The 17,169-nt window shown below is 35.8% G+C and overlaps 1 protein-coding gene across 1 annotated transcript in view; it reads right to left on the reverse strand.

Moving 5' to 3' along the window:
• SHCBP1L (SHC binding and spindle associated 1 like) overlaps positions 1-17,169 on the reverse strand; it is a 34,806-nt gene that overhangs the window by 8,294 nt on the left and 9,343 nt on the right. The window contains exons 3-5 of the mRNA XM_045811296.2: positions 14,146-14,360; positions 12,959-13,045; positions 12,668-12,886 (exon numbers count right to left, since the gene is read on the reverse strand). Of these exons, the coding sequence (XP_045667252.2) occupies positions 12,668-12,886; positions 12,959-13,045; positions 14,146-14,360 (521 nt within the window). The remainder of the gene's footprint in view (positions 1-12,667; positions 12,887-12,958; positions 13,046-14,145; positions 14,361-17,169) is intronic.

Genomic DNA, 17,169 nt, shown 5'->3' on the forward strand with positions numbered 1-17,169 from the left:
TTAAGCTTTTAAGAAACTGCCAAAATATCTTCCAAAGAAGCTGTGCTGTTTTGCATTCCAACCAACAATAAATGAGAGTTCTTGTTCCTCAACCATGCCAGCAATTGGTATTGTCAGGATTTTTTTGTTTGTTTCTGTTTTTGCTTTTGTTTGTTTGTTTTTTTTTTTTTGGATTTTAACCATTCTAATAGGTAAGTAATGGTATGTCATTATGTCATTCTTTTAATTTGCAATTCCCTAACTGTAATGATGTTGAGCATCTTTTTATAGACTTGGTTTTTTTTGTACCATCTGTATATTTTCTCTGGTGAAGTGTTTGTTCAGAATGTTTGTCCATTTTAATTGGGCTGTTTGTTACTTGGGATGAATTTTAAGAGATCTTTGTATATCTTAGATATAAGCCTTTTATCAGATATGTATTTTACAAATATTTTCTTCAAAGTTTTGGCTGGTCTTTAATTCTCTTAACAGCATCTTTCACAGAGCATAAGTTTTTACTTTTAATAAAGTCCAATTTCTCAATGTTTTTCTCTCACAGATCATACTATCAGTGTTTTATCTAAAAAATTCATTGCCAACCCAGGTTTTCTCATATGATTTATTCTAGAAGTCTTACAGTTCTATTTTACATTTAGGTCATTGGATCACTTTGAGTTAATTTTTGTGAAGTCGTAAGGTCTGTGTTTATGTTCATCTTTTTGCAATGGATATTCAATTACTCTATAGCACCATTTGGTAAAAATAATATTTTTTTCTCCGTTGAATTTTCTTTGCTCCTTTGTCAAAGTTCAGTCCACTATATTTGTATGGATCTATTTCTGTACTCTTCTGTTCCACGGTCTATGTGTCTATTCACCAATACCATACTTTCTTGATTACTGTAGTTTTATAATAAGACTTAAAATTGGGTTAATATGAGTACTCTCACTTTATTCTTCTTCAGTACTGTGTAAGCTGTTGTAGGCTTTTTGCCTTTCCATATGAATTTTAGAAATAGTCAATACCTACAAAATAGCTTGCAAAATATTTTCACTAGGATTGCATAGAATCTACACATCAAGTTAGGAGGAACTGACATCTTAACAATATTGACAGATAATAGGTCTCCATTTATTTACATTGTCTCTGTCATCATAGTTTTGTAGTTTTCCACATATAAATCCTATGCATATTTTGTTAGATTTATACCTAAATATTTGATTTTTTGGGCTCTATTATAAATGATATTTTTAAAATTTCAAATTGTTACTGGTATATAAGAAAGCAAGTGATTTTGGATATTAACCTTGCTATACTCATTTATTAGTTCCAGGGTTTGTTGTTGTTGATGATGAGGAGGAGGATAATGATGATAATGATGATTCTCTGAGATTTTCTATGTAGACAATTATGTCAGCTGCAAAGAGTTTTATTTCTTCCTTCCCAATCTGTATATCTTTTATTTCCATTTCTTATCCTATTGCACTATCTAGGACTTCCAACATGATATTAAATAGAAGTGATGAGAGAAAATATCCTTGCCTTATTCCTTATATTAGGGGGAAAGCATCCAATTTCTCACCATTGGGTATTACGTTAGCTGTAGGTTTTTTGTAGATGTTCTTCTTCAATTTGAGGAATTCTCCTCTATCCCTTATTATTGCTTGATCTATCAATCATTGAAAAAGGGATGCTGAAGTCTCCCAACTATAATAGTGGATTTTTCTATTTGTCCTTGCATTTCTATCAGTTTTTGCATCACATATTTTGATATTCTGTTGGGTGCATACACATTAAAGATTGCTTTGTCTTCTTGGAGAACTGAACCCTCTATCATTATGCAATGCCCCTGTTTATTCCTGATAATTTAACTGGTTCTTCCCAAAGCCTGCTTTGTCTGAAATTAATATAGCTAATCCAACTTTTTAATGGTTGTGTTAGCATGTAGTATCTTTCTCTGACTCTTTCCTTTTAACATTTCTAAGCCTTTATATTTAAGGTTGATTTCTTATACATAACATACAGTTGGATCTTGTCTTTTATCTACTTTGACGATCTCTATCTTTTGATTTATATATTTAGACCATTTGCATTTAAAGTGATTACTGATGTCGGGACACCTCCCTCTCTGTTTTTATCTTATTTTATTTTTCCTTCCCTTCCCCTATGTTCATCTGTTTTGTTTCTTAAATTCCACATGAGTAAAATAATATATTTGTCTCTCTGACTTATTTCACCAAGGATTATACTCCCTAGCTTCATCCATGTTTTTGCAAATGAAAAGATTTTGTTCTTTTTGATCACTGAGTAATATTCCAGTGTGTGTGTGTGTGTGTGTGTGTGTGTATACACCACATCTTTTTTTTTTTATTAATAATGATTTTTTATTATATTATGTTAGTCACCATACAGTACATCCCCGGTTTTCGATGTAAGGCTCGATGATTCATTAGTTGCATACACCACATCTTTATCCATTCATTAGTCGATGGACATTTGGGCTCTTTCCATAATTTGGCTCTTGTTGATAGTGCTGCTATAAACATTGGGGTGCATGTGCCCCTTTGAATCTGTATTTTTGTATCCTTTGGATAATACCTAGTACTGCAATTGTTGGGCCTTTGGTAGCTCTATTTTTAACTTTTTGTGGCATCTCCACACTGTTCTCCAGAGTGGCTGCACCAGTTTGCATTCCCACCAATAATGCAAAAGGGTTCCCCTTTCTCTGCATCCTTGCCAACACCTGTTGTTTCCTGAGTTGTTAGTTTTAGAGCCATTCTGACAGGGGTGAAGTGGTATCTCATTGTGGTTTTGATTTGTATTTCCCTGATGACGAGAGATGTTGAGCATCTTTTCATGTGTCTGTTAGCCATCTGGAAGTCTTCTTTGGAAAAATGTCTATTCGTGTCTTCTGCCCATTTCTTAATTGGATTGTTTTTTGGGTGTTGAGTTTGGTAAGTTCTTTTTTTTTTTAAGATTTATTTATTTATGGGGCGCCTGGGTTGTTCAGTAGTTAAGCGTCTGCCTTTGGCTCAGGTCATGATCCCAGGGTACTGGGATCGAGCCCTACATTGGGCTCTCTGCTCAGCAGGGAGCCTGCTTCTCCCTCTCCCTCTGCCTCTCCCCCTGCTTGTGCTCTGTCTCAAATGAATAAATAAAATCTTTAAAACCTCTGCCTACTTGTGCTCTCTCCCTGTCAAATAAATAAATAAAATCTAAAAAAAAAAGATTTATTTATTTGTGGGGGCAGGGGCAGAAGGAGAGAATCCTTAAGCAGACTCCCAACTGATCATGGAGCCTGATCCAGGACTTGATCCAATGATCCATGAGATCATGACCTGAGCCAAAACCAAGAGTTGGATGCTCAACCAACTGAGCCACCCCGGTGCCCTTAGTTTGATAAGTTCTTTATAGATTTTGGATACTAATCCCTTATCCAATATGTCATTTGCAAATATCTTCTCCCATTCTGTCAGTTGCCTTTTAGTTTTGTTGCTTGTTTCCTTCCCTTTGCAGAAGTTTTTATCTTGATGAGGTCCCAACAGTTCATTTTTGCTTTTGTTTCCCTTGCCTCAGGAGCTATGTCTAGTAAGAAGTTGCTGCTGCGGAGTTCAAAGAGGTTGCTGCCTATTTTCTCCTCTAGGATTTTGATGCTTTCCTGTCTTATATTTAAGTCTTTCATTCATTTTGATTCATTTATTTTTGTGTATGGTGTAAGAAAGTGGTCCAGTTTCATTCTTCTGTATGTCACTGTCCAGTTTTCCCAGCACCATTTGTTGGAGAGACTGTCTTTTTTCCATTGGATATTCTTTCCTGCTTTGTTGAAGATTAGTTGGCCATACAGTTGTGGGTCCATTTCTGGGTTTTCTATTCTGTTCCACTGATCTATGTGTCTGTTTTTGTGCCAGTACCACACTGTCTTGATGATCACAGCTTTATGATACAGCTTGAAGTCTGGAATCGTGATGCTTCCCAATTTGCTTTTTCTTTTTCAACATTACTTTGGCTATTTAGGGTCTTTGGTTCCATACAAATTTTAGAATTGTTTGTTCTAGCTCTGTGAAAAATCTGGTGTTATTTTGGTAGGGATTGCATTGAATGTGTAGATTGCTTCGGGGAGTATAGACATTTTTTTTAAATGATTTTTTTTATTTGAGAGAGAGTGTGTGACAGAGAGCACAAGCAGCGGGGACGGGTAGAGGGAGAGCGCAGATTCCCTGCTGAGCAGGCAGCGTGATGTGGGACTCGATGCCAGGACCTTGGGATCATGACCTGAGCCGAAGGCAGACACTTAACCGACTGAGCCACCCAGGTGCCCCAGGAGTATATACATTTTAACAGTATTTGTTCTTCCAATCCATGAGCATGGAATGTCTTTCCATTTCTTTGTGTCTTCTTCAATTGCTTTCATAAGTGTTCTATCATTTTCAGTGTAGAGATCTTTCACCTCTTTGGTTAGGTTTACTCGTAGGTATCTTAGGGTGTTTGGTGCAATTGTAAATAGGATTGATTCCTTGATTTCTTTTTGCTGCTTCATTATTGGTGTATAAAAATGCAACAGATTTCTGTACGTTGATTTTATTTCCTGCAACTTTGCTGAATTCATGTATCAGTTCTAGCAATTTTTTGGTGGAGTCTTTTGGATTTTCTATATAGAGTATCATGTCATCTGCAAATAGTGAATGTTTTACATCTTCCTGCCAATTTGGATGCCTTTTATTTCTTTTTATTGTCTGATTGCTGAGGCTAAGACTTCCAGAACTCTGTTGAACAATAGTGGTGAGAGTGGACCTCCTGTTGTGTTCCTGACTTTGGGGGAAAAACTGAGAGTTTTGAGAATATGGACATTGAGGAGATTAGCTATGGGTCTTTTGTACATGGCCTTTATAATGTTGAGGTATATTCCTTCTATCCCTACTTTCTTGAGGGTTTTTATCAAGAAAGGATGCTATATTTTGTCAAATGCTTTTTTTGCATCTATTGAGAGGATCATATGGTTCTTATCCTTTCTTTTACTAATGTGGTGTATCATATTGATTGATTTGCAGACTTTGAACCACCCCTGCAGCCCAGGAATAAATCCCACTTGATCATAGTGAATAATCCTTTTAATGTACTGTTGGATTTGATTAGCTAGTATCTTGTTGAGAATTTTTGCATCCATGTTCATTAGGGATATTGGTCTGTAATACTCCTTTTTAGTGGGGTGTTTGTCTGGTTTTGGGGTCAAGGTGATTCTGGCCTCATAGAATGAGTTTGGAAGTTTTCCTTCCATTTCTATTTTTTGGAACAGCTTCAGGAGAATAGGTATTAATTCTTCTTTAAATGTTTGGTAGAATTCTCCTGGGAAGCCATCCAGCCCTAGACTCTTGTTTTTTGGGAAATTTTTTATTTCTGATTCAATTTCTTTGCTGGTTATGAGTCTGTTCAAATTTTCTATTTCTTCCTGTTTCAGTTTTGGAATGTTTCCTATGTTTCTAGGAATTTATCCATTTCTTTCAGATTGCTCAATTTGTTGGCATATAATTGCTCATAATATTCTCTTATAATAGTTGGTATTTCTGTGGTGTTGGTTATGATCTCTCCTCTTTCATTCATGATTTTATTGAGTCTCTTTTCTTTTTGATAAGTCTAGCTAGGTGTTCATCAATTTTGTTAATTCTTTCAAAGAACTAAGTTCTAGCTTCATCGATCTCTTCTACTGTTTTTTTAAAATTTCTATATCATTTATTTCTGCTCTAATCTTAATTATTTCCCCTCTGCTGTTTTTAGACTTGATTTGCTGTTTTTTTTTCCCAGCTCCTTAGGTATAAGGTTAGGTTGGTTAGGTATAACTTCTCTTGCTACTTGAGGAAGACCTATATTGCTATATACTTCCCTCTTATGGTCACCTTTGCTGTGTCCCAAAGGTTTTTGACTGTTGTGTTTTGTTTCATTTGCTTCCATGTCTTTTTTTATTTCTTCTTTAACTTCCTGGTTAATCCATTCATTCTTTAGTAGGATGATTTTTAACCTCCATGTATTTGTGGTCTTTCCAAATTTCTTCTTGTGGTTGACCTCAAGTTTCATAGCACTATGGTCTGAAAATATGCATGGTATGATCTCAATTCTTTTTTACTTGTTGAGGTCTGATTTGTGACCCAGTATGCAGTCTATTCTGGAGAATGTTCCATGTGCACTCAAAAAAGAATGTGTGTTCTACTGGTTTGGATGAAATGCTCTGAATATGTCTGTGAAGTCCATCTGGTCCAGAGTGTCATTCAAAGCCATGGTTTCCTTGTTGATCTTTAGATGATCTGACCATTGCTGTGAGTGGGGTGTTAAAGTCCTCTACTGTTATTGTATTATTATCAATGAGTTTCTTTAAGTTTATTGTTGATTGATTTATATATTTGGCTGCTCCCAAGTTGAGGGCATAGATATTTATAACTATTAGGTCTTCTTGTTGGATAGACCCCTTTATTATGATATAGAGACCTTTTTCATCTCTTATTACAGTCTTTTTAAAAAATTAGCTTATCTGATAGAAGTTATGGCTACTCCCTCTTTCTTTTGATGTCCATTAGCATGACAGATGGTTCTCCACCCACTCACTTTCAATCTGGAGGTGTCTTTGGGTCTAAAATGACTCTCTTGTAAGCAGCATATTGATGGGTCTTGGCTTTTTTTTTATCCATTCTGATACCCTATGTCTTTTGATTGCAGCATTGAGTCCATTTACATTCAGAGTAATTATAGATACATATGAATTTAGTGCCATTGTATTACCTGTAAAGTTGCTGTTCCTGTAGATTGTTTCTGTTCCTTTCTAGTCTTTGTTGCTTTTGGTCACTCTTTCCTGCTCAGAGGGTCCCCTTTAATTTTTTTTTTTTTTTTTTCTGCAGAGCTGATTTAGTGTTCATGAACTCCTTTAGCTTTTGCTTATCTTGGAAACTCTTTCTCTCTTCCTCTGTTCTGAATGACAGCCTTTCTGGATAAAGTATTCTTGGCTGCATATTTTTCCCATTTAGCACCTTGAATATATCCTGCGACTTCTTTCTGGCCTGTCAAGTTTCTATGGACAGGTCTCCTGCTAACCTTATGTGTCTATGTAGGTTAAGGACCTTTTGGCCCTAGCTGCTTTCAAATTCCCTATCTTTGTATTTTGCAAGTGTCACTATGATATGTCTTGGTGTTGACCTGTTTTTGTTGATTTTGAGGGGAGTTCTCTGTGCCTTCTGGACTTGAATGCCTATTTCCTTCCACAGATTAGAGAAGTTCTCAGCTATAATTTGTTCAAATAAACCTTCTGCCTCTTTTTCTCTTCTTCTTCTGGGACTCCTATGTTACGGATATTATTGTGCTTTGTGGAATCACTGAGTTCCCTAAGTCTATAGTCGTAATCTAATAGTTTTCTTTTCCTTTTCCTTTCAGCTTCATTATTTTCTATAATTTTATCTTCTATATTACCTATTTGTTTCTCTGCTTCTTCCATCCTCATTATGATTGCATCAGTTGTCTTTGCATCTCAGTTAAAGCATTTTTTATTTTGGCCTGACTAGTTTTTGGGTCTTTTGTCTCTGCAGCCAGGGTTTCTCTGGTGTCTTCTGCGCTTCTTTCAAACCACACTAGTATTCTTATGACTGTTCTATTCTTGTTTAGGTATGTTGCTTATATCTGTTTTGAGCAAATCCCTAGCTGTGATTTCTTCTTGATCTTTCTTTTGGGGAGAATTCTTCCATCTTGTCATTATGTCTAGGTTTCTGTCTTTTGCGTGTTATGAAAGCTTGTTTTGTTTCTGCTCTTGAGAGTATACTATATTAAGAAGGGTTCATACACTGTTTAGGGCCTGGTGCTTCAGGAAGTGTTTCTGTGTATGCTGTGTGCTCTCTGCTGTTGTGTTTTGCCTGCTCTTTCCCACAGGTCAGTCCTCTACAGGGTTGCTCCTTGCTTGCAGTGGGGAGTGTTCAGACCTTTAACTAGGTGTGCTTGGGTTTGTTTGTTAAGATAAGCCTGATAAACATTTAAAAAAAAATCTGATCCAAGAAAAGAGAAAAGGAACAAAAAAAAGCAAACAAAAAACTATAAGCCCAATTCTAAAGAATACAAAAGGAAAAAAGAAAAAGAAAAAAAAAAAAGCTTGATCCAAAAAAAGGAAACAAATGAATAACAACAACAAAAAAAACTATAAGCCTGATACCAAAGGAAAAAGAAAATATAAGAAATTTTTAAAAATAATAATAAAGTAAGAAAGGTAAGGAAGGTAAGAAAGAAGAAAAGAAAAAAGAAAAGAAAGAAAAGACAAGACAAGACAGGCAGCTAGCCTGGTCCTATTTCCACCAGAACTGGGCTGACACTTTGGAGCACTCTATGATCAGCAGACCTGGTACATGCGGGGGGGGGGGGTGTGGGGGGGTGTAGGTCTTCTGAGGGAGAGGCCCTCTGAGCTGGTTCACAGTCAGAACTGCCTTTGCAAAATGCCCCTGCTGGGTACAAGGGGGCAGGGTTTTGTGCAAGTGACTCAAGCCTCCACCGGAGGTGCTGTGTTTCCCTCTGAAGTCCAACCACGCTGGTGGGTGGGGTGGGGGTGGGGGTGGGAGGAATGGCATCACCCTGCCCTATTGTCCCCGGGGAGGGGAAGTCATGGCCACAGGTGTTCAGGAGGCCATCAGAGAAAAGCAAACAATCTCTTCTCCTATGTCCTAGGCTTTTGTCAGATCACTGCCTTCAACCTGTCTGTGCCCAGCTATCAGCACACCTGACACCCCAGTTCTCCTGTTTTATCTCTGTCGCATGGCTGGGATTCAAAACTCCAAATCTTAGAGGGCCCGGCAAGGGACGGACTGCTTCTTTCCCCTGGAGGGAAGCCTTGCAGTGCACTTGGCACAATTCTGTCCCAGAAAAGCTGTCGCATGACACATGCTCAGTGGCTGGAGTCTTGCAATATATATTTTAAATTAATCTTAGTCCACCTTCAAAAAACACTACGCTACTTCATATATAGCGCATGCACTTTTTAACAGAGTAGTTCCGTTTCTCCCCTCAGTATATTACCGTCACTTATTTTACCAATCTATACACCAATATCACCCAATACCATCATAACAACTATTAAACAGTATCTTTTCAATCTAGATAAAGAAAAATCAAAGATTTTAATTCACCTTTACTTATTCTTTCTCCAAAGCTCTTCTTCCTTCCTATACATAGATCTGAGTTTCTGATGTTTAACAATTTTCTTCTCTCTAAAGAACTTTTCATTTTTCTTACAAGGTGATATATTCCCTCAAGGTTTTGTGTTTTTTTTCCCCTTTTTGTCTCAAAGAGCTATTATCGTTTCACTTTTGAAAAATATTTTCACCAAATATATAGAATTCTAGGTTGGTAGTTCTTTCTTTAAAGCTATGAACATTTCACTCCTCTCATCTTGTTTACATTTCTTATAAGAAATCCATTGTACATCTTATTCTTGTTCACCTATAGATAAGGTGTTCCTTTCCCCCTCAGCTTCTTTATGTATAGTTTTCTTCAGTGTGAATATGATATGCCTATGTATAGATTTTTTGGTATTTATCCTGCTTGATGTTCTCTGAGCTTCCTAGATCTATGGTTGGGGGTCTACATTTAATTTTAGAAAATTCTCACCATTATTAATTCACATTTCTTCTGCTGCATTTGCTCTTTTTCTCTTCTGGTGTTCCAATTACACATATGCTGCACCCTTTGAAATGGTCCCACAGTTCTTAGATGTTTTGTTTTTTCACTTTTTTCTTTGCATTTCAGTTTGAAAAGATTCTGTTGACATACCTTCAAGCTCACTGATTCTTTCCTTAGTTTCATCCCATTTATTAGTAAACCCATCAAAGATATTCATCATTTTTATTTAGTGTTTTTTATTTCTAGCATTTTCTTTTAATTCGTTCTTAGCGTTTCTGTCTTATGCTTACATTAGCTATCTGTTCTTACATTTTGTGTCCTTTTTTCATTAGAAGCTAACATATTAATTAGGTATTTTAAATTCCATCTGATTAATTCCAAAATCATAATGAGTCTGATTCTGATGCTTGCTTTCTCTCTTCAGGCTTAGTTTTTTCTTGCCTTGTAGTATGTCCTGTAATATTTGTGGAAAGCCAAGCATGATACATTGACTAGAAACTGAAGTAAACAGGATTTTAGAGTGAGGTTTTATATTAATCTGGCCAGGAGGTAAGCTGTTTAATGTTTGCTATAGCTGTAGGTGTCAGAGGCCTCACATTCCTATGGTTTCCATATTTGTGTCCCCTCTGTTGCCTTTGAGCCTCCCTAAAAAATCCTCTTTAGACAGAGTTTGTGTCTTGGTGTTCTTTTATTATACTGGAGCCTGACTGATGTGGTTGGTGTGGTATGTTTTATAATCTTATGATTAAATATTAGTCTTTTAGTCCCTGGACTGTGACTTTCCCAAGTTTCTTAGTGTCCTCCTCTTCCCAGATAGGAAGGCTAGAGGGGGCTGGAGTCAAGGAAATGCCCTTCTCCCCTAGGTGGGAAAAGGCTCTGATAAAGTCTTTTCCTCTGGTGAATAAATCTTTGTCATGGAGATGCTCTGGGTATATTTCATAATAGTAACTTTTCCCTTCCCCAACCAGAGGCATAATGGGATTTTTCTTGGCTCTTCACCAGAATTCCTGGACGCAAAACCCCACAGAGATGTGGGGTATCTCCCTAGGAACTGCATCCCTCCAGGAGTTTCTCACTTGCATACTAGTCCACACTCAAAGTCCAGCAGGTTATCAAAATTACCATTTGTGTTCTTACAGTTTATGGCTCTAGGGCTCAAACAGATCTTTGTTGTGATTTTGAATTTACTTCTCTCTCCAGATTTCAAGGTGGCAGTTTGCCCTGTGACCTCAGTTTTCTTATGGGTCCAAGAAAGACATTTTCAGTTTTTTCTTTTTTTCTTTTTTAAGGATGGGAGCGATAATTAACAAGCTCTTTACATGTCAGAGCTGCATCTGAAAATATTTTGTTTTTTAGTTTCCATTTCTCTGTTGAGATTCTCCGTCCACTTAATAACACCAGTTTTCCTGTAATTTGTTGAACATATTTATAATAGCTGTTTTGAAATCTTTCAGATCTAGCATCTGGGCCCATTCAAACTCAGATTTTATTAAATATCTTTTTTTCCTAGGTATGGATCTAATTTTCTGGGATTTTTCCATGCCCATTAATTTTTGGTTGAACACTGGAGACTTTGGAAAATGTATTCTCATAATTCTGGATTGTGTTTTGTTCTTCTGAGGATTGTTAGTCTTGTATTCTGCAGTTAACTTGTCTGGGTTCCCAAATTTCTCTCCCCCACCAATGCTAGCACAGTTTAGTGGTCAGTCAAGAATTTGGGCAGAGTTTATGCTAAAATTCTAGATCTCACCCCTTTTGCAACTCACTTCTTTCAGGATACCCCACCTACATTTCCAGTTCTTCTGCCAGCTTTGAACTCTGTCCTTTGCCATCATGAAATAGTTGGACTGCATTTTTTGCTGCCAGAGCTATGAGAACTGGTGATCGTTCTCAAACTGAAAAGCCACAAATTCCCATTTCTTACCCATTCCAAGGATAAATACATTTCAAGGCTGTTGCCTGCTTTGGTTATTTTACGCCTTCAAATAGCTGGATATTTTAATACATTTTTGTCCAAATTTTATAGTTGTTATCTATGCAAGGGTTTGATCAATTACTTACTCTACCACTCCCAGACCTAGATTCTCTGTGATTATAACGTTTAAGATGAGAGAACCCTGTGTTGCCCTATGCCATTAGAATATGAAGTCTAGTGATGATAGCTTGTATTCAAATTGTTGAATCTAGATTTCTAGAGAGTAGATTTTAAAAATCTTATCTATATTGACTTCCCACGGTAATCCCAAGGTTTTCTTATATAGGAATCCCAATAACAACATCAAAAATAGGCACTAAAATGGGATTCTTGATGATTAAAAAAAAAGTCAAATTTGAAAGAAATACAAAAAGAAACTATTTAGGCTAACAGTTAATTGTTGGACAAGCAAAATGTGGCTCAGAATTTCTAAAGCAAAAAACGTGTATCGGTGGAACACAAAGGAAGAGGTTTAACAATCTAGTATGAAATAGTCAGATGTCCTTTGGCTTCATTAAAAATTTTACATTAATTTTGAAACCATGACCAAGAATTCCTATTTCCTCTCTATCTAAAACAAAGACAGAAATATGTACTTTGCTGCATAGTAATATAAAAATATTTTAAGACATTTTGAAGTATTCTGGAGTGATGCTAGTTAAATCTACATTGTTTTATTTATCATAAAAAGAACTTATCAACTCATGATGGTTAAAAGAGAAGAAATTAAGAGGCAGCCAAATTATTCAACTTTCTCTTTACTTTGTATATTATATGTGATGGAGATCTACCTCCTCTTTTCTTAGGCTTTGGCCAAAATCAAGAATGTAAAGATGAAAGATAAGAAAAGAACTAGATTGATGACATGTTTTTTATCCAAAAAGCCAATGATTTCAGTGAATTCAGGTATATAAAAATAATTTTCCAATACTATTATTTGCACTTTGTTCTTATGTCAAAAATGGGACATCTGATTTTATAATCTACTTCAGTCAGGGTAACATATATGACAAGTTAAGTGATATGATAAAAGAAAGACCATGTAATCTTTTTGTTTAAAATAGAGCAAATTATTACCGGAGGCGTAAATCTTCCCATATTTTCAATAATCCACAGAGCATTACTATCTCATAGTATTTTTTCCAGCATTCAACGGCCTCTGCTGCAGATGGATCTTCCTTAATGTTACTCTGATACTCGATGAGCTCAACACGTTTGTTTTTATATTTCGCCAAAGTTTTTTTGAAACGTTGTGCAATAGGACCAGGTATGGTTCCATCTTGTATATCACACCACCTGAAAAGTATCAATATAATTACAATGTTTATCTTATAATAATGTGCTGAGTTCGTTTTTAACTATACTTACAAATTAATTCTTTCTTCAATCAAAGCAGTGTAATTCTCACAACTTTCTTCATCATCCCAGTCTCTCCAAAGAAAGTCATAAAAAAACCTATAATGAATCAAAATAATATAAAAGTGATCAAAAAGAGTCAATACCATGTATATAATTAAAGACACTCTCATGTCAGAATTCTTTTGTATGAATTCTAAGACAAGTATTGTTAAATGACTTTTCAGTGAACTAGTATTAAAATCAAACCTTTAAAAATTGGATTATCTAGATCCTATTTCAGGTTACTACAAATAATGTTTCTTGAAGTGGGAATGAAAAATGTTTCCAAATTCCCTAGATTTTGGCTATGGTTTTGTTCAACAAAGAAATAATACTTAAGATATAATCATATTTGTATATTCAGGGGAAGCATTAGAAGAAGAAAAATATGCCCCCAAAATATTCTGTATTATAGTTTTGGACAGCTTCTCTCAAATTGTATAAACTTTTAAGAAGCAATCATAATGTAGATGATGACGTCTAGTATTTGTAATGCCCTTACATGTGAAACATAAAATCTAATATATTTAAGATGCTTAAATATGAACAAAATTTAATGTTACTTGTCTCTAGAACTTTTTTTTTTTTTTAAAGATTTTATTTGTTTATTTGACAGAGATAGAGACAGCCAGCGAGAGAGGGAACACAAGCAGGGGGAGTGGGAGAGGAGGAAGCAGGCTCATAGCGGAGGAGCCTGATGTGGGGCTCGATCCCATAACGCCGGGATCACGCCCTGAGCCGAAGGCAGACGCTTAACCGCTGTGCCACCCAGGCGCCCCTTGTCTCTAGAACTTTTTAAAAATCAGTTTTTGAAGAAGCAAGATAAAAAAAATGGCAAACTTTTCATTGCCCGTATATAATACTTCTGCAAGAGAATGTTAAAAGAGTTACAAATATGTTCATTAAAAATGGTCAGGAGCACCTGGCTGGCTCAGTCAATGCAGCATGTGACTCTTGATCTTAGAGTCATGAGTTCAAGCCCCATGTTGGGTGTAGAGATTACTTAAAATAAATAAATAAAGTTTTTAAAAATGGACAAATTGAATTCAGCAATGAGTAAAAATTAAATCAATAACTATAAAGTGTGTGTATACTTACATATTAACTTTTGGAATATGATAATTTTAACTTTAAGAGGTAAAAAGGTCTAAATATACCTTACAACTTCCAAGGCCAAAGCAATATCACGTATATCAGAATCTCGTCCTTCAACAGGGTACACTTCCAAGAGAGGCACACTATGCTCTAGTTCTTCCAAAATCCCATTGATCAAATTCCTTGGAATATTTGCAATGTTAGAAGAAAAGGGCTCAGCAACAGATACAGTAACTTTGAAACAAGATGATGAGCTTTGGCGTGGTTTACAAGTTACCTAAGATACAAATATTATAAAATTTGTCATTACAAATCAAAATAAACCATGAGGATTTTTTCCTCATACATGATCTGCTTATAAAATTTCTTCTTTTAAATTTTATGACCTCTTTAACCACACACAAAGTAATTATAGTTAAATAAATTAAATAAAATAATTAAATAATAAATTAAATTAATTAAATAATACAATTTTTCAAACTTCCTCCCTCCCTCCCTCTTTCTCTCTCTTTCTTTTCTTTCTTCTTTTCTTTCTTTTAGTTCCAGTGTAGCTAATAATGTTATATTAGTTTCAGGTGTACAATATAGTGATTCAACAATTCTATATATTACTCAGAGCTCATCAAGTCTTTTTTTTTTTAAAGACTATTTATTTGACAGACAGAGACAGCCAGCGAGAGAGAGAACACAAGCAGGGGGAGTGGGAGAGGAAGAAGCAGGCTGCCAGCAGAGCAGGCAGCCTGATGCGGGGCACGATCCCAGGACCCTGGGATCACGCCCTGAGCCGAAGGCAGACGTCTAACAACTGAGCCACCCAGGCGCCCCTCATCAAGATAAGTCTGAATCCTCTCCAGCTATTTTACCCATCCCCCTACCCACTTCCCCTCTGGTAACCATCTGTTTGTTTTCTATAACTGAGAGTTTATTTTTTGGTTTGTCTCTTTGGTTTTACTTCTTAAATTCCACCTATGAGTGAAATCATATGGTGTTTGTCTTTCTCTTACTGACTTATTTCACTTAGCATTATGCTCTCTAGATCCATCCATGTTGTTGCAAATTACAGGATTTTATTCTTTTTGTGGCTAAATAATATTCCATTGTGAATATATATGCCACATTGTCTTAATCCACTCATCTATCACTGCACATTTGGCCCACTTCCATAATTAGGTATTGTAAATAATTCTGCAATACACATAGGGTGCATGTATCCTTTCAAATTAGTGTTTTTGTCTTCTTTGAGTAAATACCTAGTAGTGCAACTGCTGAATCACTAGCTCTATTTTTAATTTTTTGAGGAACCTCCATACTGTCTTCCAATGGCTGCACCAGTTCACATTCCCACCAACAGTGTACAAGGATTCCTTTTTCTCCACATCCTCATCAACACTGTTGTTTCTTCTGTTTTTTATTTTAGCCATTCTGACAGATGTGAAGTGATATTTCATTGTAGTTTTGATTTGCATTTCCCTGATGATCAGTTTGAGTATCTTTTCATGTGTCTGTTGGCCATCTGATTGTCTTCTTTGGAGAAATGTCTCTTCATGTCTTGTGCCCATTTTTTAATTGGATTGTTTTCTGGCTGTTGAGTTGTATAATTTCTTTTATACTTTGGATACTAACTCTTTATCAGATATGTCACTGGCAAATATCTTCTCCCATTCCATAGGTTGTATTTTAGTTTTGTTGCCTATTTTCTTTTCTGTACAGAAGGCTTTTATTTTGATGTAGTCCTAATTATTTATTTTTGCTTTTGTTTCCCTTGCCTCAGGAGACATATCTAGAAAAACGTTGCTTGGCTGATGTCAGAGAAATTACTGCCTGTGCTCTCTTTTAGGATTTTTATGGTTTCAGGTCTCACATTTAGGTCTTTAATTCATTTCAAATTTATTTTTGTGTATGGTTTAGAAAAGTGGTTCAATTTCGTTCTTCTGTATTTTGCTGCCCAGTTTTCCCAACACCATCTGTTGAAGAGACTATCTTTTTCTCATTGCATTTCATGCCTCCTTTGTCAAAGATTAATTGACCATATAGTTGTGGGTTTCTTTCTGGGTTTTCTATTCTGTTCCACTGATTTATGTGTTTGTTTTTGATATGGGTTTCTTTCTGGGTTTTCTCTTCTGTTCCACTGATTTATGTGTCTGTTTTTGTGCCAGTACCATACTGTTTTGATTACAACTGCTTTGTAGTATATCTTAAAATCTTGGATTGTGATACCTCCAGTTTTGTTCTTCAAGATTGCTTTGGCTATTTGGGATCTTTTGTGGTTCCATACAAATTTTAGGATGATTTGTTCTAGTTCTGTGAAAAATGTTATTGGTATTTTGATAGGGATTACAATAAATCTATAGATTGCTTTGGGTAGTGTGGACATTTTAACAATATTTGTTCTCCCAGTCCCTAAACATGGAATATCTTTCCATTTCTTTGTGTTGCCTTCAATTTCTTTCATCAGTGTTTTATAGTTTTCAGAGTACAGGTCTTTCACCTCCTTGGTTAAGTTTATTCCTAGGTATTTTATTATTTTTGGTGCAATTGTAAATGGAAGGATTTTCTTAATTTCTCTTTCTGCTACTAAATTGTTAGTGTATAGAAATGCAATGGATTTCTGTATACAGATTTCGTATCCTGCAACTTTACTGAACTCATTTACCAGTTTTAGTATTTTGGTGAAATCTTTGGGGTTATCTATATATAGTACCATGTTACCTGCAAATAGTGAAAGTTTCACTTCTTTCTTACCTATCCGGATGCCTTTTATTTCTTTTTCTTGTCTGACTGCTGTGGCTAGGGCTCCCAGTACTTTGTTGAGTAAAAGTGGTGCCGGTGGACATTCTTGTCTTATTCCTGACCTTAGGGGAAAAGTTCTGAGTATGATGCTAGCTCTGGGTTTTTCATATATAGCTTTTATTGTGTTGAGGTATGTTCCCTCCAAACCAACTTTTTTGAGGGTTTTTATCATGAATGGATGTTGTACTTTGTCAAATGCTTTTTCTGCATCTATTGAAATGATCATATGGCTTTTATCCTTTGTCTTGATGATGGTATGTATCACATTGACTTGCGAATACTCAACTACTCTTGCA

The sequence above is a fragment of the Ursus americanus genome, chromosome 2 (genome assembly GCF_024610735.1).
Source record: "Ursus americanus isolate L20-20 chromosome 2, mUrsAme1.1.p, whole genome shotgun sequence".
Taxonomy (NCBI): domain Eukaryota; kingdom Metazoa; phylum Chordata; class Mammalia; order Carnivora; family Ursidae; genus Ursus; species Ursus americanus.